This window comes from Copidosoma floridanum, unplaced genomic scaffold (genome assembly GCF_036245765.1).
Source record: "Copidosoma floridanum isolate Cflo_tuat_1 unplaced genomic scaffold, Cflo_Japanese_pri ptg000007l, whole genome shotgun sequence".
Taxonomy (NCBI): domain Eukaryota; kingdom Metazoa; phylum Arthropoda; class Insecta; order Hymenoptera; family Encyrtidae; genus Copidosoma; species Copidosoma floridanum.
In genome coordinates this window covers 14614014-14639915 of record NW_028321884.1, presented here as the reverse complement: position 1 = coordinate 14639915, position 25902 = coordinate 14614014, and the positions used below count along the sequence as shown (strand labels likewise).

Here is a 25902-nt window from a genome sequence, read left to right as displayed (position 1 = left end):
AAAAAAAAAAAAAAAAATATTCATATGATGATACACAATAAAAAGGTGAACTGAGAGCAGTACTAGTGTTTTGTTGTTATTTGCAATGTCCTATAGGAAATGTAACAGTCCTATGTTTATCGTATTATTTCACGGTGTAGTTTATCGACCACCACTTTTTTCGATCTACGTACGAAACGAGTTTATACTAAGTGCATCTACTTAGCTCGTTAGGTGTCTCACTTTACCTGCTAGTATATATTATAACACTACCTACCTGTACAACTACCCCGCGGTTTTTCTCAAGCCACGCACGTGCATCGTTTCTTGACTACACGATGAGTTTGAAAATTAATGTACAAACTTGTGTGGATTGTTTGGAACTTCCAAAAGCTCTGGGTGAATGACTGTGCACAGCATTGTCTAGTTTTGATGCGTAGACAGGAGCTTTTACAAATTGCACATTATCATTTTCGAGAAAAGGGAAAGTTCGGTCATTTGAAATATTTCGAAGTGATGGGACATTTCACTTCAATACTGACGTGATTCCATAAGTAATTCATGTTATTATATTTAACAACTGACTTCAATAATATTGAATTAATTTTATTAATCATCTTGTAATTGTATTCATACGATTGCTCTACTCATTTTTTTTCCACGTCTGAAAAATTGTACAGCCATATTTTTTCGTTGTAACTGCTTTAACCTCATGGATGAAACTCGTGATTATCTAAACATTTTTCATTGAAGCAATCGTTTTTTTTTCTCTTTAATAACTTTTTGAGATCTAGAATTTGACGTTTGTTTAGTCTGCATAATATTTGGACCTATAAAGTGTATGTGAATTTTTTAATAAAAAATCGCTATAACAGATACCCTTGAAATTTTTGGCTACTTCTTAGTCCATACGTATGCTGCATAGGTGATAAAATTATTTTTACGCATGAAATTCTTATATTTTATTGATACAAAAATAAAGTAACTTGGAATTTATGTCACTGATATGGTGGAAAATCTCAACGTAAACTTTTTTTCATAGCATCTTCATAATTGACTACATCCTTTATCATAGACGTATCCGCATGTTTGTCATGAAATCCATTTTTGGGCTACTCTTTAGCAAAAAAACTCACATAAAACAAATGCCAGTCTCGATAATCTTGACTTTATTGCCAAACGGCTAAAAGTGCTAAAAATGTGTAATTGGAGAAAAAAATAACGAAAATAGCCAAGGATTCTAGACAAAGATAGTTTTCTCACGAGCTTACACAATATGTCCATCTTATTTCTCTTTCTCCCTCTTGTAAGTACTCGCCGATACTCATCTCCATTAGATGTGTACCCATACACACACACACACGCGCGCGCGCGCGAAAAACCACATCAGCTTCCCAGTTGCGACAGATCGGGTTTGTATGTATACGTGTAATGCACACGGGTCGGTACAACTTACCGCTCTCCCATAGTTTCTGAAATGACGCAACACCGACAGCGGCGGTGGCTACACGGGGCTCGCTGTACAACGCGTGTGGCGTAATCCGCACCGGCTGTCCCCAGGAAATTCTCTATGCTACGTTTTTGGGCCCCCTTGGGTACACTAAATACACTTTATTCCTCTACCCGCTTCGTCTTGGCTTTTTTTTTTATCCATTACGTATATTGCTATAACTTGCCGCTTACACCGTATACAGTTTGGCTCGATATTCAACAAAATCGTCGCGCGTCGGCGCAAAGTATCGGTTCGAGAATCTATTAGCAGCGCGACAAACCATTCCAAGAAGTTTTATACTTTTTTAAACCAGAGGAGAGGAGCAATAAAAAAGGTGTGCACTTTATGGATTTTCATTACCATAGAGTCAACATCGTAAACATTTCGCGACTATATGCTATACCTTTTTTTTCCTCGATCTTCTCTTGGGAGGGATAATTTTTCTCTCGTGAAAACTTGTGGCGTTGCATCGACTCGGATGATTTTAAAGTATTTTAATCGCTGCATTATTCAGCTGATCAAGCATATGTAAATATACACACACGAGCTCGTGACGCACCGAGGAAATACCGTATCGCCGATGACTGATGATGTACGCTCGAGTGTATTTTTGTATTTTTCGATTTTCCAGCAAACAAAAATATCGATGAAAAAAAAAAAAAAAAAAAAGATCGATCGTGACGCGTACGGTATCGGCTTTGAGAAGCGAATCAGAAGAAAAACACATCTCGGACCCGAGAGCGTCTCGTTTCGCAACACCGGGAAGATCAATATTTAATCTCAGCCGCGACCTATGCTCGTGAGAAAAGAGCCGCGAGGCGTTTTTTTCTCTTTGTACGCCGACAGCCGCAGAAAAAGCGCGCGCGCGTGTTTTCGTACGTGGTTAATACCGATTACCGATCGCGCACACGCGTCCATAATAAACGCGGCGATAATTCAACGAGGGGGAAAAGCGTCAGCGATTTGCATTACAAATCTCTCCCTCTCTCTCTCTCTCTTGGCGACAGCCTTCCAAAGACAAATAGTCGCGGGAGAGGGAAGGCCGTGCGGGTTAGATGCAACAACGTGGAAAAAATGTATCATCTATATATATCGAAGAAGGCGATAAGTAAGAGCAGGGTATATGTATATGTAAATATCCATTTGAATTTTTAAATGGTGAGAATCAGTGCCTCGAAATTATAAGTGCGCGACTTAGAAAGCAGCAATTGAATAATGCACATTTAAGTAGATGAGTTAAAATTTCAATACGCGAATAAAGCGGATGATAAATTTCGGGAACCAACGAAGGTGTATACAGTCATTTTGGGGTCATTCATGTACTTTATCTATAATCATACATAGGATTGTTGTGACGTTTTTTCATAATTTTTGTCACTTTAAAAAAATACGAAAACATATGAAAAGATGGATACTATTTGATGAAAAAAAAAAAAAAAAAATCATGTTTGGCTCTTTGGCTCCACTACATTACCGTCCTTTTTTAAACATTTTGTTGTGAAACGGTAATTTTTCACGCTGTATCGAATTAAGAGAGTGAAGAAAGTTGAAAGTTCCCTTACCAATCTCTCAAACAGATTCAGTGGTTAAGTCATCGCAAGAACTTACTCTGTTTTTTTATCTCTTTTATAACTCTATGGTGGCCAAATAAATTATTAATTATAGGAGTCTAAATTCAAAATATCCCAAAAACTGGTTGGAAATTTCCTTACCGATCTCCCGAACCGATTCAGCAGCAAAATCATCGCAAGAATCAACTTTGTTTCTTTGATCTCTTACAACTTAATGGCAACCAGAAAAGCTCTTAATTATCGGAGTGTAAATTAAAAATATTCCAAAAACCGGTTGAAAATTCCCTACCGATCTCCCGAACCGATTCAGCAGCAAAGTTATTGCAAGAACTAACTGTGTATCTTCGATCTCTTCCACACCTGAATGGCAACCAGAAAAGCTCTTAATTATCGGAGTCTAAATTAAAAATATCCCAAAAACTGGTTGGAAATTTCCTTACCGATCTCCCGAACCGATTCAGCAGCAAAATCATCGCAAGAATCAACTTTGTTTCTTTGATCTCTTACAACTTAATGGCAACCAGAAAAGCTCTTAATTATCGGAGTGTAAATTAAAAATATTCCAAAAACCGGTTGAAAATTCCCTACCGATCTCCCGAACCGATTCAGCAGCAAAGTTATTGCAAGAACCAACTGTGTATCTTCGATCTCTTCCACAACTGAATGGCTGCCAATAAAGTTCCCAACCATCAACCGAAAATCGTTCTTTCTCCCGTGATAAATCACAAGAGCAATCGGTTTCCCTGAGTGCATTACAACGTACAGACACACCGGTCGAGTTACGAAAACCAGCCCACCTTTTCCACACTAGCTCGCTTACCTCGGCAGAGTTCACCAAACGCGCTTACCCACACGAAACGCCTGCACTGCACGTACACCGGACGTACACACGTCAAGCTCGCTTTAGGCAGTCGGTCGCTCTCCCTCGCGCGCTTTTTTCCCGCAGCCAGTGACAGTTCGGCCTGCGCTTAGCGCGGACGCAGCCGCGTGTGCATGTACATGTACGTACTCGGGTTTCGGACTCGTTCGATCGTATCATCGTCCACAAAACTTACATCTACTACGTCTAGGCTGTGATTTCATCTTTAGGTGCGCTTTTGGTGTTTTTCTTGAGGGGTCGATCCATCATTGTTGCGTTTGTCAAAAAGGGGAACTAAAATCCCTTGCGTCGGAAACGAGATTGAAATCGCATTAGGGTTTTTAAGTAATTGCCTTTTCTCTTCATTCGACGTAAGAGCATTGGTTTATTTTCTTTTTTTTTTTTTTTGTTTCACACGAGGGAGTACTTCAATCACTGTTACGGCGTATCAATGCATCCTGTATAAGTTTGTCGGTCAACGAAATATCAACTTGTACCGCTTGTGACCGTGTAAGGTGAGAACTTCCTAATGTAATTAAATCGCCGGCGCGCAACAACAACAAAAGCGTCTCGCTTACCAAAAGCATCAAAGAATAAGCCGTGTCCTCGTTTGGCGTTTGCCATGACGTAATTTTGGTGATGGAGAGTTAACATTACGGAACACTTGTCAAATGGGCCCCGAACGAGCTTTGGTTTGAGTTGCCCAAACAACCGCGACACGTGGTCGCTGACACCAAGGGCCGCTATTATTAGCTTGCGTGTGGGTTTGGGGAACGAGTGACTCACGTGTCCGCTGCACCGGTGTGTGGATTTCATCCGTTAACGGACCGTCCAACTGCTTGAAATAGACGCGCGGGTTAGGGAGTCGTCTAACTGGATGATGTGGTGCGCTGAAAGAAGTAGAAAGGCACTCGCGCGAGAACGTGTTTTTGAGTCCCGAGTTGGAGAGTGGAAAATTTGGGGACCCTCCCGAGCGATTTGTCTCTCGATGCGGCCTTGACGAGTGAGCTACGATCTCGAGTTGTTTTTGTTTTTACTCGAGCCTCGGAGTGAAATGTTGTGTATTCGGGGTCTTTCAAGTCAGGCGATTTAGAAAATATACATGAGCTGACGCACAGTGGGGAAAAAATGGCTTTTTTTTGGTACAAGATTCTACCTTCGTTAAAAATCGTTAACGATTTTAAAGATTTTTTATTTTCATCCTCGTAAAGTTGTCAGAATACGGACCCCATAATATTACGTAGACACTCGATGTACAACCTGGTATTGTCTCAAGCTATTGTGTTGATAAGAAACATTCATTATATCAAGTTTGCGTTTTTATCAATACATTAAGTATGTCTAAGTTATCTCCATAATATATGTCTGTTTGTAGAATTCATTCATACAATAGTGGTATGAACGAAATATTGCATTGTATGGCAGTAAAAATTTATTTCTTTTTTTTTTCTTTTTATCTATAAGTACTAAGAGACCCATGCCCTATCCCACACAATTTTTAAAAACATCTGAGATACTTTTTTTTCTATTTAGTTATTTTTTCAAACTTAAAATATTTTTAAAAATTTGGCTGTTGGGATGAAATCTAAAATCTAAAAATCTCTGTCATAAAATTGTATTTATCTTGCAAAAAAAAAAAAAAAAAAATCAATCAATCATCTATATAATCTGGATGTAATGATACACATTTCTAAGTTTCAACTAAAAAAAATATAAAACACTAGCTAGCAATGATGGAAGAGATTCAGCACAACATAAATCAAACAAAGAAATAAAAAAGGCACCGATGAAAAAAATCCTAGAAATTTCGCATGACAAACTAAATCAAACTACTTAATATCCCAATTGAAGCAAACTAAAAACTGAAATCAAAGTAACCGGCGATCCCCACTTTTCAGGCTTGAACCATCTCAATAATGAGCCGCAGCAACTAAGAGCCACGAAAAAAACATTCTCGCTACTCCTCCAAAAAATAAATAAAAAGCAAACATGAAGCTGGGCCACGAAGCGAGCGAGTCCCGGGCCCGCTGGCCGAGCCTGACGAGCGAACTGATGGCCGAGCTGCAAAACTGGGCGGCCGAGCACTCGCTGCCCGCGGTACCGGAAGAGCAGCTGGCGATATTCGCACATAGCTGCTACTACAATAGGGAGGCTACGCTGCGCTGCATGGAGACGTACTACAGGCTGCGCGCGAATGCGCCCGAGTTTTTTTGCACTCGCGACCCCCTGCTGGAGGACGTGCAGTCGACGCTCAAGGCATTGTAAGTTTTTTTTTTTTACTTACGAGTATTTTTTGGACCTTTTTTTTTTTTTTTGACGAAGGTATTATCGTATAGCCTTGATTTAGCGTGGATAAAAAGCTTTTCGAATTTTGAAGCGTGAAGGGTACTTGTCAAACCATTTATTTTTTCTGTCATTCGAGTAAGCTACAACAATTGCGATAAATTTCATGACAACAAAGTAAAATAAAAAAAAAACCAAATTTCTATGTATTGATTTAACAGCTTGCCATGAGCAAATATAATCAAGTAATTTAATCAAACGCGGAAGGCAAGCCAAGTTTATTATTGATATCATATATGCCACAAGTATTTGTGTGATTTACTTTGGTGGGAGTACCCTTTTTTCTTTTCATATTCAATTTTTTTCGAAATACCTACCATTACCTATTAAGTACTCTTTTAGAAGTCATCCAGAAATTTTTTTAATATATCAGTTAATAGTATTTTTAGTATCAATTATCAATTTAAAACCATACAATTTTACAGAATAATTGGGGAAAAGGTAGCAATATTTGCTTAATTAACAAAAGTGTGAAACGTTAATAATACTAAAAAAAATTAATCCTTGACGGAGGTGTGAAACTAAAATTTCCTCTCCATCACATAATCGCTTTATCAATGGAGGCTACCGATGTATAGTAGCTCCGTCGTAGATTCTAATTAATGTAATTCTCACTTGCAACAATCAAACGTTATTGTAAAATTCACCAATTTTCCATGCTTTTGGTTTGTCTACTACGTATAAAGTATGTGATGGAAATAAATAAAAATTTCATTTCACAACAGCTGTTTTTCATTCTATCTCAATGGGTTTGTTTCTAGCATCAGGTAGTGCTAGTGTGCCCAGATAAGATTTCCATAGGAGTATACCTATATATGGAATGAAATCCATTCAATGTATAGGTATACTCCTATGTGAATCTTACCTGGGCACACTAGCGCCATCTGATGCTCGAAACAAGCCCATTAAAATATTTACGTTTATTGGAGGGTCCTTTCATTAACCTTGGGTGTATATACAATCGATCCGTGTTTAAATCTGCAATGATCCCTAATAGTATAATCGACGGCTGACTGGCCGAGTCTTCCATGGAGATCCACACAAATAGGTATTTTTTAAAATTATCTTAAAAAAAATTAAAATAAAAAAATAAAAAAAAGGTAATATTTTTGTTGTCTCAAAATTTAAGTATAGTTACATTCTTGTCTCGAAAACTGAAAAGGCTTTTTTAAGTTTCACCGTTGATATTCATTTCCACCCGTGGTTTGATTCAAAAACGTGCTGGTTTTCAAAACCATCCGAATACTCATTTGACTCAATCTCACTTAGGTCATAAACGATAAAACTTTTAGTAAGTGTCGTCACATTTTCTGAATTTTCTCTTAGGTGTATCCACATCATTTTATCATGTTTTGAGAATAGGTACATTGTACTTTATGCAACTAAAATACCCAAGGCAATATTAGTACTCTTTCAACAACGCTAAGCTTGAATAGTAAGCATGATATTTATGTGCAAATAAAAGTTTAGTTTGAGAGAGAAAAAGTATTTTGTTCTCCTGCACAGCTGGTTAACATATAGCTGGAAAACGAGACATACCATCTATGACAAGTTAACAAAAATACGGGCGAAAAAAATTAACATACCCGACAAACAACATCGGTGTCGAAGTAAAAATCTTGAAAAAAAAGAAAAAAGTGGAAGGAACGCGGAAAAACGGCGATGATTCAAATTACCAATTATCGAATTACGGGGACTTGAACACAATTACCAATTATTTTATAAAATTGTAATTGATTAGAAATGAAAGAGGTAATTGTTATTTCTATAGAATAATTCATTATTGTTTGTATGGGCTTGTTTTTTTATTTTTTGTTATTTTTTTTATTACTACTGATAAAATAATACTTAACAAAAATTTACTAATACGATATTCTTTATTGAGAATAAAATGTATTTACTTTTTTGATATTAAAATGAATAAGTTGTAGCAAATACTTGAAAACGTTTTCTTTAAATGTTATTTTATTTATTTACTTTTTTTTTTTTTTTTTTAATACGTTGCACACAAGTCGTAAAAGAAAAAAATTTCCATAGAAAAACAACAAAGCAACAAAGTTTGCAAAAGTATCCGTACATGAGTATCATTATGCGAGCATTCGTCATTCGCATGAATTTGTGCTCGGAAATTAAGCAAAATTCGTGAAGACACTCGAGAAAAAATACAAACTAAGGTTGTTGAAGTAAAATCTACCTGAGCAAAGAAAAAATGAAAAATAAGTCGGAGGTACGTTATACGACGACAAGCACTTTCCGCTTAAGCTCACAAGGACGGAGAAACGCTGCATGGCTTCCGTTATCCACCCCCTCTCTGACCTGCCTAATATGCCATTCGATGCAGAAACAATTTCCTCGAGATGAAGGTTACTGGAAAGTCGCAGCCGTTTTGTGATCAATGAGTACACGCGATTTGTAACTTTTTTTTACTTTAATTGCATATATCAATGACCACTCGAAATGAAGTCAGTAATTCACTAAATTCCGAAGTATTGTTTTGCGATATTATTATTGGAGATGGTAATGATCGAAATGAAATACGAAAATTTTGACAAGTTTGTGAGTAACAGATTTTTGACTATAAAAGTTTAAATTTAAATAAATTTAACTTGAAGAGAAAATTCATTACGGTCACTTTCACTAAATTTATCTTTTCATTTCTTAATTTATAAATAATACAATTGTCATGTGTAAGTAATAATTCGTTCAAAAGGATTAAAAAATTTGTTAATAATTTTTTTAACAACTGATATTTTTACTGTAGTTAGTATTTGTTAGTATTAAAGAAAGAAAAAAATTTAAGAGTTTAATAGTTAGAACAAATGTTACAGTATATTTTTGACAAACATTTTAGTGCTTATATACACTTTTTTTTACCAATCAACATATGAGAGAGTAAATTTATCTTGTTTGGAGAAAAGTTCCAATTCTTAATAAAAGTTTAATTCTTAGTTTTAAACTTTAATATGAATTAAAAAAATAAAATTTTTTAACTAACACATAGGGTTAACTGTTGATTACAATTTTCATGTAGTAATTGAGCTTAACATTTTAATTCAAAAAAATGTTTATATAAGATTGAAAACATTGTGTAGTAATAACAACTTACAAATTTTTACCATCCATTAAATTTAACGTTTAATAAAAAGTTATTACAATTTATAATAACATCTAATACTTTAGATGTCAAAATTTGTATTACAGAAATTAATTATTATCAATGTTAATACACAAGATTATAAGAATCAGTTTTTGTTCTTAATCAAGAATTTATGAGATTCAGAGTAAATTTAATTATTTAGAGCTCTGTAACAGTTCCCAAAAGTTTTTTTTTTTTTTTTCTTTCTTTCTTTCTTTAACCACCAAAGTTAAGATACTGGAGTGTTGTAGGCTCAGACTCTTGGAATCAGCGGAAATCATGAAAAAATATTTCATATAAAAAATGTATATACCTAACAGTTATCAAAACAGAGTAGTAAAAATATAATAAAGATACACATTTAAGAAAATAATTTTAAAAATATCATCATAACTTTTAAGCACAATTCTCTCATTCGATTTAATATTAAACTTTTTTTTTATGTACATGACATGTAGAAATACATAAATAATCTGCACCTGAAAAATATCCTACCCTTGAAGAAAAAAAAATTATTTTGGGATTTCCAAATGTTAAAGAAAAATAAATACATCATTATTTTTTAAAATTTATTTTCAATATTATTTTAAGTATTAAAAAAACTTGACAGTAATTCAGATTCGAAAAAATTAAAAAAATATGTTTTTTGAACCTCAAGTGAAAAATTTTTTTATTTTTTTACCATATAGTTTTTATATTAATTTTTTCAGATTTTAACGAATTTTATCGTAATAAAGTTGCATAAATATTTTACTTTCAAACTACAGGCTTTCAAATAAGCATCACTACATTTCTTGCTTACAATTAACCAAGAGGCAAAAAAAAACATTTCTTATTCAGAAATTTTTATACTGTCAAAAATATGTATTCCACAGGGGTTGGAGACTTTTTTCACAAATTACTTCACTTTTGGTGCTTGTAAGTGAAAAAATTCAAACAAATCAGCGATGAGATCGATGCAAAGTTATTTTAAAAAAATGAGTAGCTATCTTTTAAAAAAAAAATGCTTGCAGGAAAAAAAAAGTATCCTTAAAAAAAAGACTCCTTATTTAAGGAACTACTGCCGGCTACCAAGGCCCGACAAGGACGGCAACATCGTGGTGTTCCACAGCCTGCGGGACACGAATCCAAGTGCCTACATGTTCAACACTGCGGTCAAGGTGCTCTTCATGATGATGGACGCGTGTCTTTACCACGACGGCTGCACCCCCGGCTACGTGTTTCTGTTCGACATGAAAGGCGTGCGGATAAGCCATCTCACGAGACTCTCGATCACTGGGATTCGCAGGTTCTTCGAGTACCTCCAAGAGGCGAACCCTGTCAGGCTCAAGGCCATTCACGTGATCAACTGCGTTTGGTTCATCGACAAGGTCCTGGCTCTCATCAGGCCCTTCATGAAGAAGGAGCTGATGGACATTGTGAGTATTATTTTACGCTAAACATCGGAAAGTTAAAACTTTCTGCGAGCTAACCAGTTATGTAGGACCACAAAAAAGTAACATACGACAAAGAATTATTATTTATTTCTACGTAAGACGTTCAATTTTTAAAACCATTTGAAAATAATTTAATAGTGACTTTACCCGCCACCTTAAAAACTGTTGTTTATAAACAATATTTGTTTCATTTTATGATGAGCCACTTAATATGTAATCTTGTAAAATGGTAATTGATACGTGTAAATACACAATTATATTGAAAATAATGGTAATCAGAAAAAAGTAAATGCAAGTCAACCCTTAAAAATAAAACCCATAATTTTTTTCTTTTGTCTAGTTTGTCATGCATTTTATCATTTTAAAAACAATATTAATTTTTAATCTTATATGTAAGGTTAAAACTATTTGTTTGTTCATGGAGTACTTAGATTTTACTGTACAAAAACATTGTTACCGTGACAATGTTTTTAGGAGTGATGAGTGTAAATCTGAAACTCAATTTTTTCCACTGGCACCAATTTTTTTTTTTTTCAGTTTTAATAAATAAAACAATTAAGGTGATAAATCAACAAAAAATTTATCCAAAAGCCAATTTGGATTATTTTACAAAGTATCATTAACAATAATAATTTTAATTTATGAAATTTATTTTTTAACTTTTGACTACAAAAAATACGTGCATCCTTAGCCGCTGTTTTCACGACTTACAATTGTCATAAAACAAATTTTATCTACAAACTGACATTAGGCGATTAAGAAGGCACTTAAAATTTAAACGGTGGACAGGCAAACCGAGCTTCGCGAAACTGCAATAACGATACGGCATAAACACTCAGTTCTCCTTTCGCTTTTACACTTGTTCGAAATTTTATATTCATAATTTATACATTAGCACAAATTATCAATAATGGATCGGTTTTATTCCTGAAAGCCCCTAATGTCAAAGGCTAACGAAGACGTGCACTCGTGTGATTTTATTTAAGATTAATTAAGCCAGAAAAATTTAAAATTATGATGGGGGGGCCTTTTTGTTATTCACCTTTTAATTCTACTATTGTAAAATATTCAATGGAAATTAACTAAATTTTTTGAATTGAAACTTTAAAAGCAATGAAAAATTACCACCCATTATTTTACAAAAATAAAAAATGAGCTTAAATAAGCAAGATAATTTTTTAATAAAAAAGTTGATGGAATATTTTTTGTTCATACAGGAAATAATTTTACAATAATTTTAAAACCAAAACTCAATCGCTTCATCAATGAGTTGTCAGATTTTTAATTTATCAATGATGATCGATCCGTTCTCTTTATTAAAATATTATTGAAAAGTAAATGTAAAACAAAATTATGATTCCGGGAAACATGTTTCATTTTATGCTTATTCATAATATCATGCTGGAATGCAACGTTACTCAAAAATGCCAAATGAACTACATACGAGGACAAAAGTTTAAAAGTTAGTAGTACAATAATGTAAATTTCAGCTGACAACAGCAAAGTACGACAATTCGTGTGCACACATATATGTGCGCACCAATTTATAAGTGAATATGTACAACATATATGTATATTATTGGTTTGCTTGTATAGCTGCACTTGCACTCCGGAGACGTTTCACTCGTTTATCAGCACATTCCACCTGAGTGTCTTCCTAAGGATTTTGGCGGTCAGCTGGATGACGTCGAGACGTATCATGGTAAAAATGCGACACCTATAATTACGTGCCTTATTCTGCATTTTGTGTACATTTTTCAAATTAAATAAATTTCAAGATGAATAAAATTAAGAATGCGATTTTCAGGGAAAAAACGCCAAGGTTTTAGCTTTTTGTCCATTTGTTGAAGAATGGTTTTATTCAACTTTTGTTTTAATAATTTTCCCAAGGAAAATATATTTATGTTATGCTTGAGTGAAAGATACTGAGCACATTATAGATTTTTACTAATAAAATTATATTAAGAAAAAAAAATCAAAGTAGTCAAAAAATTATTAAACGTACAGCTTACTGATGCTTGAGTAAATCAATGAATGAATTGCAAAAGTTTTATAAAAACAATATTTACTATATTTACTATATATTTTTACAAAAACTATACTTACAAACGTACATCATTAGCACTAAAAAATATTTTTCACAAATTTCTCATTTTAAATAAAGATGCAAAAGGTGTAAAAATTAAGGAATAAATGCAATAATTTTTTATTTAAAATGTCGAGTTTCATCACGTGATTCGAACTTAGAACAAACAAATGTTACAAACAAAGTATTATTAACGAAACAACTTTAAAAGTTTAATAGTTATGTAGAATTTATAGAGTCCAAATTAGTCACTACATTTTATTCGAAGACACACGCTGAAGAGATAATATTTATTTTAAACTTATAATTTTATTTGTGTAATATTGTATTAAACTTTTTTTAGTACCACATTTTTCTATATAATGATTTGTGTTGCTTGAAATACATAATAATTTTTTCACAGCCGAGAACGGACGGAAGATGGTCGAGCTACGTGACTACTTTCTCGAAGAGGAGCAATTGTACCGTAGTTACCGAAGCGTCTCAAACAAGAATAGGCTGAGTTGTAGTGACACTGAGAGTTCACACCACAATGGCAACAGTGATGGCAGCTGATTTACTTTTGATCGGTTCAATATACAACTTCTTGTCCACTGCAAGTATACTTCTCCGTACTTTACTACATGCTTCGCATTGTATTTTTTTTTTTTATTGTTAAATATCAATGAATTGATAGCTAAATCATTTATATGAATAGTATGTGGATTAAAAAAAGAAGCAATTACTAAAGTAGCTTTTTATAAAATGAAGATGTGGCTAAGTATATAATTCTACGGTTGTATCGTGTTGGTTGAATGACTGTAAGAATTGTTCGCATGATGAGTAGGTCATTTTGTATAATGCGATGTATTTATTGACTTTGTATTTAATGGTACTGATTTTATACATGGTATAGGTTTATATTAAAAATAAATGAACGTAGTTGATTAAAAAAAATTTATCATACATGTTTTGTAATTAAAAGCTTTACCATCTCACATCACTAGGACTAAGGTTTTACAGTCTATACTAGACCAAACGAAGAGTGCTTCATGCTCTCTTCTAAAATTTTTGTGTAAGATTTTGGAATGGTAACTATTTTTGTCGATTGGTTATATAAATTTCTTAGCGTTAATAGCGCATTTTATGCAAAATTAAGGGATTTTCTTGACAGTTTGAGTTTAATACTTCTTAAAAGTTTCAATTATAAAAAAAATTAAACAAAATAAAAAGTACTGCATTGAAAAATTATTTTTTGAATACGATTTCTAGAAGCTTAAGCTTTTACTTCGTGGTAAGAATAAATATTTGAATAATATTTGAAAATTTAATTTTTTATATGATATTTTAATTGATGATTATTGTATTATCTAGGATATCGTAAATAAAGTACAATAAAAATAATTATGTGCTTCTGCGCGCAGAGCTTAGTTTGGTAGTTTTTTCAGTCTCAATATTAAAGTAAACAATATTATTTTATTTTTATGAATGGTAGGGGGCATGCAAGGGGTGAAGCCCCACTCGTACATATCATATATTAATGGGGCTTCGCCCCCCTGCACGCTCCATGCATCAGCATCTTCTAATAAACATAATCATAAAATTAATCAACTCGATTTTTCCTTAGTCTAAAAATAAAAACGGTATTTTTCTTTATTTTTTTTTTGTTTATTGTTATATTTATTATTATTATTTATATGGCTAATAATATAATTTTACTCACCTACCTGGAAAAATATGAGTTGTAAACGAATTCATTGTAATTAAATACGTATTAGTCTCATTGGATATGGTTTCACAATTTTATAATTAAAAAAAAAAAAATTTTATATCCAACCATCTCTCACATTATTTTATTTAATAAAATTTATTTCTCAAATATTTTTACAGAGTTCAAACTCTAAACATAAACTTTCAATAAAAAGTATGGTAAAAACTAGAAAAATGTTTTTATTATTTTTAGTGTATTTAGTGGGGTAATTATGTTATAACTTTTTTTTAATATTTAAAATATTTTGTACTTTTATGAGGAAGAGTACAAAAAAAGTCTGTATAAGATTTTATTTAAAATAATATGTTATGTATGTGTAATTATTACGTTAAAAAAAAATAAGCGAATACTCCGTGTCTTTTTTAAATCCTCCTATACCATTTCTTATGAATTTGGGAATTCGAAATAATTTATAATTTAGTATATATAATAATAGCCCAATAAATGTACATTAATATATTACTATTAGCTGCTTACGTGATAATCATATACTTATATACGGAACACAGACATGCGCGCGCGGTTGCAAGATGTGCGAGCTGTCACGGGATGGGAGTTGTTTGACGTGGTTCGACGCAACGTAACCACCCCTGTAGTACGCTTCACGTGGCATGCATGCAAGAAAATCGGGGAGAACGTGAAAGACGTTTACGTCGGCACTGTGGAGTTGTACCTACGCCGTGATGGTTAGTGGTGGCTAAAAACATTACAGCAGTAAGTGTATGCGCGCGCGCAAGTGGTCTCGTGGCTCGTGGCCGTCTCTGATTCGAGTTTTCGATTGAGGGTTGGTGTGCGCAAACACGCTTATACTTTTTTTCATTGGGAAAAATTAATTCACTGTATACGGGTACTAAAAAGGATTTTTTTTTTTTCTCTAAAAAAAGTATATAGAAAAAGTGCCTACTATAATATTGTAAGGGTGCATAATCATACAATACTTTACTAAGCGATCCAAACCTTCGAATCATTTAAAGTCAAGTATTTTTTTTTTATCAACAAAGTTTTAGTCGAACGAAAAAAATATTTCATGAAATAGTGTTAAAACAATTCAATTTCAGAAAATATTTTTTCGATTGAGCTAAAATTTTTTGATATATGCTAAGTTAATGTTTAGTAAAATGAAAGTAAAGAAAATAACTTTATTTGTTCAAAAAATTGGGTCGCTTTGTTGCTTAGTGTTAAATTTTAAAAAGTTGTAGTTTATTGATTCACATGATTATTATGCCTAAATTTTTTAAACTAAATTAGTCTTTTTACAGATATCATTATACACATAGAACGGAGTTTTAGACTAAATCTTTTTTTTTTTCAATTCATTTTTCTAATATTTTTTACTAAGCACAGTTTTATTATTTATAAAAAAAAAAAAAAAAAAAATTTATGTAACACCATTATTGCTGTTTGTGTTTTTTCGCATTCATTGACACCTTAAATTGTTACAGGCCTGAGGTAAAAAAGCTATAGATATATCTATCATCCATACGATCCTTCAATCACATGGTACAATAAAGTGAACACGTATAAATGTATTGTACAGGGACGTACTTATACTTATTTGGGTATCTTACGTTACGTGTTTGCATATTTATATGGATCATTTCACAAAAACCTTGTTCAATCCCATTTCACCCATTTGAAACAATGAATTTAATTATGTTATTTTTTTTATTTCTGAACATTTTTTAAATGAGGTAAAAGTACCGATTTAAAAAAAATTTTTCTCTAATTTTGTACAAAAAAGCTGTTTACATAAATATAATATCAGTACTATACATAATGACTACTGATACTTATTGTCTTTTTGCATAGTACGTATTTTTTTTTTTTTTTTATGTTTTTTTTAATGTTTTTTTTTTCTAATGTTTTTAACGATAACGAACAAATTTATATAAATAAAAATTAGTAACTATTTTTATTACATCCAACATTTAAGTTTTATTTCCTCAAAGAAAAAGTCTTGCAATGGACAAAAAATCACAATGATGAACAATTTCTCAAAAAAAAATGTGAGAGTATGGGTGTATAAACGCGTATGTATACAATTGATTATATCTTAGAACTCCCTTGGTTAATTATGATAAACCTTGCTCTTACCACTGAAAAATAAAATACTGATTTTATCAGTTATTATTTCATTGTTTTTTTATTATTTTTTTTTTATATTAAAATTTTCTCCAAAATAACGCATATGCTAATAAATATAAAAAAATTAGTATGTGGGTATACGTGAGTGTAAGTTGGTACATGTATACAGTCAGTCGTATTTCAGGGCTGCCTTGACAAAATTCAATAAAACTAGGATTACTTTTTCCTTCTCTATGACTGGTTAAGAATACGATTTCGATCCAATATTTTTTTTTTTTTTTCATTAAGTTTTATCGGTTTCGAGAAATCGATTTTTTTTTGTTTTAGGATATTATTTGTTATAAACTCTCAAATATCGTGAAATTTTTAACGGAAACAATGTGTTTGTACAAAATAAAAAGAAAATTAAGTATTGGGTGAACAATAGATTAGTTGTTAAAAATTAAAGATTTGTATGATTTAATGAAAAACTAAAATCTGAAATAAATTGAATCCACAAAAAAGAGATTATCAAATAACGTGAGAAATTTTTTGTCAATCAATTGGTAGCGGTTTGTTCTTAATTTTACGCACGGTGAAATAGCTTATTTCAGATTTTGATAAAAAATAGCCATTTATCTATTACAGTTGATCCAAAAAGACAATATTTATGATTGAATAATGATATTTACCTTATTGCAAACCCTTTTTTAAATTAACGTATTTTGCGATAAGATATACACAAAATTTACTTTTAACAGAGTGTAACACCAATATATTAATTTTCTCCAGTGTTCACAACTTAACGATCTTTCGATGTAAATATTTTAGAAAAATTCAAAAGTTTTTCTGAATTAATGATAATTATTCAACGTTTCGTTGAAGTTGTGACCATTAATTTTGACACTATAAATTTAACATGGAGAATAATTTATTAGGATTACTCATGTGATGACCATTTTAAGTCATTCGTTTTTTTAACATAAGCGAATATTAATATTGCGCCAGAATGAGTCTTGGATAAATAAAGTTACTTAAAGTTTAAGGCTTAAAAATCGTAACTTTACTAGTGTTTTGTTATTAGCACAATCGTCATTACTGTAACTAATTTTTGAAGTAAAAAAAAAAACAACATTTAAAAAATAATGGTTTTCTAAAAATGACAACATAGTTGTACCCAATAATAATTTTCGGCCGTTTGAGTACCAAATATCTTGAAAAACACGAAATTTCCAAAGTTATACTTGGCATACAAAAATATCGTATTTTTTACAAGATGACCCGTGTATGCGCAGCGCACGCGATATGATGAGTCGTACCGTCGTACGTCGGACACGTACAATATATAAGTATACGATTACCAAGCAAATGCAATATATAGATAGATGTGCTTACTCGGAACAGTCGAGAGTCTCGAGGGGGACACCGGCTTTGGCTACTGTTGCTGCTGCCAGTGCTGCTTTTCCTGCTCCCAGTGTGAAGGTTAGTCGCTACTAGGGGTTGTTCATAACTTGGACGCTTTATCTGAATTTTGTATTGGTTGTCAATTAATTAAAATATTTTTGTTTCGCTGATTTTTCCTCATTTTTTTCTTATTTTCTTCTACTCGATGGCATTTTATGTTTGCAAAAGGGGTTGTACATTCGTGATGGTTCGGGGGTAGTTGGTGAGGTGCCACTAATGACATTTGTTTGACAATTCATTTTGAGCGGATACAAGAATTGCTTTTTCTAGTGTTTTTAAGTAAATGTAAGTCGAATCTCTAATTTTTGGACGAACCGAATTGTTTTTTTTTTTTTATCCACAAAATATGGGCTGAATTGTGTAGAACCTCCACATGAATTGTGGGGCTCGCATCGGAGATTTTGCCGTGTCAGCTTACTCATGTGTGTTTGTGGGTGTGTATATGTACGTCGACTCCACGTCGATAGCGAGGGACTATCATTACATTCTATATTTCATTGATTTCTCCTGTATGATTCAGTACAACAACGAAGAGATGGTTTGTGTATTCTGTGGCTTTTTTTCTGTTAAATCGGTGTATGCTTTATACCTTTAAACTTAAACAATTTTTTTTAATGTTTGACAAAAAAAAAAACTTGAAAGTTGTGTCCTGATTTACGGCTCAAGGCATAAAAAAATATGAGTTCTAGAATCTCTTGAAACGTGGAAATCGATAAGACCAACGGCAGAATTTCGATAACACGCGTGTGTAAATAAATGATGCGAAGAGAGTAATACAGCATTACTCATGGCTTTATCGACGTCGTGTTCAAGAAGCCACTATATACACTAAAAACGTGTACTTTTTTTTCAGCGATAATTTTTTTTTCAGTCGCGATCCGTAAAAATTATATTCCCTCGCATTACCAAATGAAGAACTTGATGATATAGTCGTTTTCGTTGGCCTATACAAGCTTTTTATTGCACCGAAAGAAAAATGTTTAAAAGAAGAAAAAAAACGTTTCGTGCGCAGGTGTACGGGAGGACAAAACCCGACAAGTGTCGAAGGAGATAACAAGAAGCGCCAACAAGAAAGAGGAAGGAGCACAATTAGCAGCCGTGACGGTGTCGATGCCCTTAAGCCGGTCCCCTACGCTCACCCACAGCAGTCCCGTGCAGTAGCCAGACTCAAGTTGGGAAAAAAAAAAACGTCGTCTCGCACAAGTGCAGCTGCAAAAATGATACTCCGTCAGATCTTCCTCGCGACCCTGTCCATCTTTTTGGTGCTCGGGTATGACATGGAGTTCGCGGCTGCCGAGGACTGCAGTGCCTGCGTGCAACTCACGTCGCACACGTTTGACAAGGTTGGCTCTCGTGCCTATGGCTTTTTTTTCTTTCAATAGAATTTTAGCTCATTTTTTAAAATAATCTCACATAAATATTAGTTTGATGATTTTGTTACTGTGTGATGACATTTATTTTTTTTTTTTTTTTCAAAGCATAACTGAGAATTAGTAATTTAAAAAAAAAAACCTTGATTTTTATTTTATGAGATGAATAAAGTTCCCCTCGGCACGATTATTTCATAAATTATTTTATGCAGCACTTTTGTTTATTTTATTTTATTTTTTTTGTAATTTTGTAATTTTAATGGACAAAGTTTTTTTCGCACATCAGCGATTTTCACTTTAGAAAAGCTCTAAAAATATGGAGCAATTTAGTTGGAAGAGGTCAATATGTAATAATTTTACTAATTACGATTTATTTATTTTTTTTTTTTTACAAATTTCATGCATTATTCATTACAGAAAAATATTTTTTTAACACTAAACGTCATATGTGTATACTCAAAGAAGTTATGTCTAATAAAAATAATTCAATACTTTTTTTTGCAGGGATTATTAATTTAAAAATATGTGAACAAAAGCTTAAAAGATTTTTCTTGCTTTCAAACTAACAATATGATGCATTATTTTTTTAGAAAAAACATCTACTAGAAATAATACGTTTAGTGATTTTCTTTTAAAACTCAAATCGTATAATAAACTAGTTTAAAACATATTAATGACTACAACTGCTTGTAACTCCTGAAAAAAATATGAAGCGCATAAAAACTTTTTAAAAAAGTTTTAATATTTAAATTTTATGGGAAAACTTAAAAAACACTTTAAAAATTACATAATTAAAGGAAGAAAATAATTGTGTTGATATCAAAACATATATTATTAAAAACCATAAAAAACAGTAAATTAATTACTATTGTACAAATTCAATTAGTTGTTGTTATAACATCAATTCCTTACGAACTGAAAAAAATTCTTTAAAAAATAACTTTCTGTAGAATAAATGTTTTGCAGTATTAGTATAACTACAAACTAATTAAAAATTATTTTTTTAGAAGGTAATTATTTAGAACTTATAACATTATCATCATCATTATTATTAGTATTATTGTTATTTTATTTTACAACTGAATAAATACAATCATCGTAGAAGATGTCTAAATAAATTTAGTATTTTTAATTCAATCATAGTAATTCGTGTGCAAAACTTTAAATTAAGCCAACTATTAGACAATAATTAACTCATGAACTGTTATTCAATTTCAACTACCAAAGTCAGTAATTTTTCCTTTAAATCATAAATAAATTTCATAGCAAAAAAAAGAGCCATTCAATATATTTTAATTACATATTATTATACTTAAAAAATTAATTGAATGATTGAGTCTTCTACGTCTACCTTAAAATTATTGAAATATTGTAGAGAAATAAAAATTAGTAGGAATGCTAACATAACTTTTCACATATAGGGTACTCATATTTTTATACCTTACCTTTCTTTTTTGTTTGTTTTTTATTGCTCAATAAAGACTGCACATTTATAGGAGAGTACACATAAAAGTTAATAACGTTTACGTGTAGTTACGTAAATGAAGTAATCCTAAAAAATTTTTAATTAGTACTTAGATTGGTACGTGGGTTTAGGTGGGTAGCCAGTAAGAGTCGGTTGGTATACACTCTTCCCTCACCAATATAAGTAAAAAAATGATTGTCAAATATAAAACGTGTACTTGTTATCTTGCGCGCACCCGAAGCCACCGTTTTCTCACGTAACAGTACATTTTAATTATGTTTATTATCTTATAACCAGAAATAAATTTTAAACTTTGAAAAAGTGCTCGATTTTCAAAAAATAAAAAAAGTAAAAAAAATTATTGCTCGATACTGAAGCCTAGTAGCTCTTCATACAAAACCATTTGCTTTTTTTATCGGTGTAAATTTATTATTTACATAAAGGAAGAGTATAGAATCATGATAGCAATACATCAATGTTTGATTTCCATAATATATATAATGTATACCTAAAAATACCAACACGAGAAAGCCTGCAACGGAAAAAAAATGAACACTTTGTAGAGAGAGAGAAAAAAATTGTAAACTAAAAATTTTATATTATTCTTATGAGAAAAAAAAACCATTAGAAACATCTGCTAAATCATCACAATGAAATAATTTACCCCTTAGACGAAAAAAACAGATAAAGATAAATGTCTTTAAAATTTGGTAATGGGGATGACGCCCATTTCCGACACTACACTTCAACTCCTAAATTTTTAGTCCAAAAAAATATAGACGCGTTAAACCCTAGTCCATACAATCCACGTGATTCACACGAGTATCCCACACGCAATTGAACGGACGTGTCACCTTCCAGATTCTCCCGAAATTCAAAGCCGTGCTGGTGAAGTTCGACGTCGTGTACCCCTACGGCGACAAGCACAAAGAGTACACGGACGTGGCCGTGAGCACGAAGGACTCGCCGGACCTCCTGATAGCGGAGGTGGGCGTCAAGGACTTTGGTAACAAGGACAACCAGGACCTGGCCAAGCGGTTCGGCATCAAGCCGGACGACTACCCTACGCTCCTGCTGTTCGTCAACGGGAGAAAGGAGCCGTACAGGTTCGTCGCCGAGAAGGACGACGAGTTCACCGCGAACAACATCAAGAGGTTCATCAAGAAGAAGACCAGTTTGTACTTGGGTCTGCCAGGGTGTGTAGAGAAGCTGGACCAGCTGGCCGACGAGTTCAAGGCCAACGAGAAGGACAGGAAGGTGCGTTTTGGTTGAATTTTTGGGAGGGTCCTTTTTTGTCCCACAGCTCTTGTGGAGTCCAAGTTCGGGTGCACCTGTTTGATCATCGTTTCATATCCAAGGGTACAATGTGTGGTTATTATTTTTTTTTACAATGTGGTTTAAATGCATGGCTGGATGGAGCTAACAGTACTGTGGTTATTCAACCAAGTTATGATTAATTGCCAAGTAGCTTCTTTACGCTTTAGTTTTGTTTCGATCATCGTTGCTTGAGTCTTTTAGGTCGTGTTAATTTTCCCGTTGGTTCATAGTTTTTCCTGCAGTTATTTTTTTTTTTTTTGCATTTAAAAAAATTATTTACATCAATGTCCTCAATCGAATGGCTCGTTTGAGCCTCTGACGAAATTTTGCTCTTCACTTACTGGAGGAACAGTGTTGATTGAGAAAAAACTTGTTGATTTTAACTTAATCTTATCTTATCTTGATGGTTACATTTTTTTCTGACAAACCAAACATTAGCTCTCGACTTTTCATGAACTTTGCCAAAACGGGAGAGTATCGCTTATTATCTACGTATTAGCTCTGTGACATTTTTTTTTCAAGTGTGGACTGGAGATATTTAATAAGTTAGCATTGTAGAGATTTACTACCATGGTTATTTTAATTAAAATGAACTTAACTAATTAAATAATTAAAAAGCTACAAATAATTGAATTATTTATTATGTTGGACATTTATGATCAAAGCAACATTTTCTTTACTTAAGGGATTAATGGATACTCACTGTACTTTTAGTTTTTGGACTAAGAAAAATGTTTAAAAATCTCATTCCAAATCCTACTTTCGCAAGGTTCACGTAGTTATTAAAAAAAGTAGTTTAATAAAACAAAATGGTATCTGTTTCAGGAAATCTTTAACAAAGCAAAACTCTTTGAAGAAACTTTACCAGAAGAGCACCGAGAAGCGGCAAAGGTTTACATAAAATTGATGGCTAAGATATTAGAAAAAGGAGACGTATTTGTACAAACCGAACAGACGAGACTCGAGAATTTGCTGAAAGGAAAGCTGTCGGTCGAAAAGAAGAAAACAATGGAAGAAAGAAGAAATATTTTGCAGTCGTTCATGTTCCGTGATGAGTTGTAATTTATAGAAAAGGGAATGAACTGCACTATTTTCACTCGAGTTGGCGTTTGAATTAGTTGGTAGATTTTGTGGATTGAGTCATCAGTGTTGTCGTATTTACAGGGAAAAACAGAAAATAACAAATGTACAGAGTGCAATAACACAAGTTTTTCAAATATAAATGTATTGTTTGAATTTTACATATAATTAAAAGCGCTCAAATTTTTTAAAAACTCAATGTGAGTTAAACAGACGTTTAGCATTAAGTTTCGGTATGTGAAAGAAATATGAACACATTATATCATGATGTACAATCAAAGTTTCTAAACAAGTTAGTAGAAAATTTTGAACACATAAAAATAGAATCCTTGTATAAGCAAAATACCACAGTCTACAAAGTATATCATATTTATTATCATTTACATTATACCACTTACAAACATAAGACTTTGAAAGTCATCGACAACTAGCCAGACAAAATCCATTTTTTCTTCATACTGCATTTACTTTTAAAAATCACAGATATAATGTACAATAATTGTCATAAATATCATTAAATAGACAAGTAAGTAATAAGAGAAAAAAGCATATTCACGATTGTTACTAACTGGGGATTTAAAAAAAATAAAAAAAAAGATAAATGAAAAAAAATTCGTTCCATTTCACTCGTACCCTTAAAAATGCAAACATCTCATATCAACTTCACATCATCACTATTCAATGCTTGTGCACATGGCAGGAATGTACTTATTCCAACAAAAACTCTCACACTATCTCTCTTTCTCTCTTTCAGTACTATTTAACAGTATTACTTACTTAAAAATTAAAAACATGCTTACTCTTCCTCTTTAACCTTAAGTTTTTCAAGATCTGTTGTAACTTCATTCGTAGCTTTTTCTACTTCAACTATTTCCTTGCTCTGTTCTTCGGAATGTTTGTCTTCCGCAGCAGTTTCTTTATCCTTATTGTCAACCTTAGCTTCCTCATCTTCGGAGCAGTCAGAGTCGCTTTCATCTTCCGAATCCGGTTTACCAGAGTAAGCCTCACACTCTGTTTCTACAATTCTTTTTGCCTTATCAAAAGCTTCTTTCCACAGGCATGCATCTAGAAGCACAATCCATTTTTTTTTTGATTATTCAAAGAGAAATAAGCTTATCGTGGAATGAGAATAAAAATGTACTTACTTTCAGAATTAGCAAATCTAATGGCCAGCAGTTGTGGCTTTGGTTGTTCATCAGCAAAGTCAGCCAGGGCACTCCAAACCCAAGCACGATCACTGCCACAATTAGGGTTTAGTTCCATCCACGGCCAGACAAAATGATTTGCACACAACTTCAATGTTTTATCTCTACGCATGACAACTCTCACGGTATTTTTGATTTTGTGTCTCAGAAGCTTCACTTCTCCAGTTCCTCTTTCTTTCCATTCTGCTGGGCTATCTGATGTGTCGTAACGATACAGCTTTGCTCTCCTGCAAGGAATGAAAGATGGTCTTGTAAAAGAAGATTTTAGCAAAAAAACAAATATTTAAGCAAGCAGAAATTACATTTTGATCATTTCTACTTCTTCCTCTTCGTTTGTGGAGACGTCGACCAATGGTAGTTGTACCACTGGCTCGAAATAAACTTGGGGAGAGCCAGGTGGAGACTCTCCCAGGACAATACCATCCTCTGCACTTCCATTTTCAGTATGGTTATCCGCCTATAGCACAAATTCAGTATTTTACAATTAAATATCATTCAAGTGATTGATCACTATCATAGAATTAAAAAAAAAACTGAACTGTTAGGTATACTTGATTGACGATACTTAAAAGTGCTCAGTCATTAATAATACAAGTCAAATGCATCACGAAATTTGTCTGCCCAATAACCAAAAAATGTATCCAAATAGGAATATACCAAAACAAAAAGATTTTCTTAACCCAACTGCTGAGCATATACACAATTGTAAAGTCCCACCACCAAGGGATAAGATTAATAGTTTGCTGAACGAAAATATTACACAAACGAGTACTCACTCCTAATCCAAGTTCGGGCATGTTGGCGATAAACAAACACTGCGGAGATGGAGGAAGTACAAAAAGTTTTTGAACAAGTAAATATTATGTGGTCATATATTGCAATATTGCAAGCTTCGTAGTTCGTATACCGTAATGGAAAAAAAAAACAATAGGTGGACAGTTGGACACGCTCAGAGAGAGAGACAAACAGTTAAATTCACATCTACACCACTGGTTTGCAGGTTCTGTTCAACGGTTCAGTTCGACCCTCAGAACCCTCTGCTTCCCTCATATGGTTTTAATCAAGGCACATTTTCATGAGACGCTTCGTTTCTCCCAGTCACTTGGACAATTTTCAAAGTGCACGAATAATCAGTTTTTGACATTTTACAAAAATTGGATTGTTTTGATATAAGATACTTATAAGTTTGAATTATATTATAGTAAACGAATGTACAATGTGAAAGTCGATTTTTGTGTTGGGTATGGCCACAGTTTGTATGGCACTATGGCTTGTAATTCATAAG

General features: G+C 32.8%; 3 protein-coding genes across 4 annotated transcripts; 2 read left to right on the top strand and 1 right to left on the bottom strand.

The window, feature by feature from the left end:
• Positions 1–4011: 4011 nt before the first annotated feature.
• Positions 4012–14061, top strand: LOC106643057 (alpha-tocopherol transfer protein-like). Its single transcript, XM_089588700.1, has 5 exons — positions 4012–4131; positions 5800–6162; positions 10435–10798; positions 12413–12518; positions 13306–14061. Exons 2-5 carry the CDS (start codon positions 5891–5893, stop codon positions 13455–13457), a joined length of 894 nt encoding a protein of 297 aa, XP_089444826.1. The 5' UTR covers positions 4012–4131; positions 5800–5890; the 3' UTR covers positions 13458–14061.
• Positions 14062–18177: 4116 nt separating this feature from the next.
• wbl (endoplasmic reticulum protein 29-like protein wbl) lies at positions 18178–23978 on the top strand. Of its 2 annotated transcripts, XM_089588771.1 has the most exons (4): positions 18178–18198; positions 19193–19523; positions 21877–22272; positions 23158–23978. In XM_089588771.1, exons 2-4 carry the CDS (start codon positions 19398–19400, stop codon positions 23392–23394), a joined length of 759 nt encoding a protein of 252 aa, XP_089444897.1. In that variant the 5' UTR covers positions 18178–18198; positions 19193–19397; the 3' UTR covers positions 23395–23978. The 2 variants fall into 2 exon arrangements, with proteins under 2 accessions (XP_089444897.1, XP_023248577.2); XM_023392809.2 differs by lacking the exon at positions 18178–18198 and having other exon boundaries at positions 19188–19523.
• Positions 23575–25669, bottom strand: LOC106643089 (ran-specific GTPase-activating protein). The gene is made up of 4 exons (XM_014358074.2): positions 25394–25669; positions 24920–25074; positions 24558–24844; positions 23575–24477 (listed from the first exon to the last, which is right to left on the bottom strand). The coding sequence occupies exons 1-4, from the start codon at positions 25412–25414 to the stop codon at positions 24209–24211; spliced, it is 732 nt and encodes a 243-aa protein (XP_014213560.1). The 5' UTR covers positions 25415–25669; the 3' UTR covers positions 23575–24208.
• Positions 25670–25902: the final 233 nt, after the last annotated feature.

Coding starts and splice junctions, on each gene's coding strand:
- LOC106643057 (XM_089588700.1), top strand. CDS start 5,891: ATGAAGCTGGGCCACGAAGCGAGCGAGTCCCGGGCCCGCTGGCCGAGC. Junction 6,163..10,434: donor CAGTCGACGCTCAAGGCATT/GTAAGTTTTTTT, acceptor TCCTTATTTAAG/GAACTACTGCCGGCTACCAA. Junction 12,519..13,305: donor TGACGTCGAGACGTATCATG/GTAAAAATGCGA, acceptor ATTTTTTCACAG/CCGAGAACGGACGGAAGATG.
- wbl (XM_089588771.1), top strand. CDS start 19,398: ATGATACTCCGTCAGATCTTCCTCGCGACCCTGTCCATCTTTTTGGTG. Junction 19,524..21,876: donor CGTCGCACACGTTTGACAAG/GTTGGCTCTCGT, acceptor GTCACCTTCCAG/ATTCTCCCGAAATTCAAAGC. Junction 22,273..23,157: donor CCAACGAGAAGGACAGGAAG/GTGCGTTTTGGT, acceptor TATCTGTTTCAG/GAAATCTTTAACAAAGCAAA.
- LOC106643089 (XM_014358074.2), bottom strand. CDS start 25,414: ATGCCCGAACTTGGATTAGGA. Junction 24,845..24,919: donor GAAGTAGAAATGATCAAAAT/GTAATTTCTGCT, acceptor CATTCCTTGCAG/GAGAGCAAAGCTGTATCGTT. Junction 24,478..24,557: donor TAGATTTGCTAATTCTGAAA/GTAAGTACATTT, acceptor TTGTGCTTCTAG/ATGCATGCCTGTGGAAAGAA.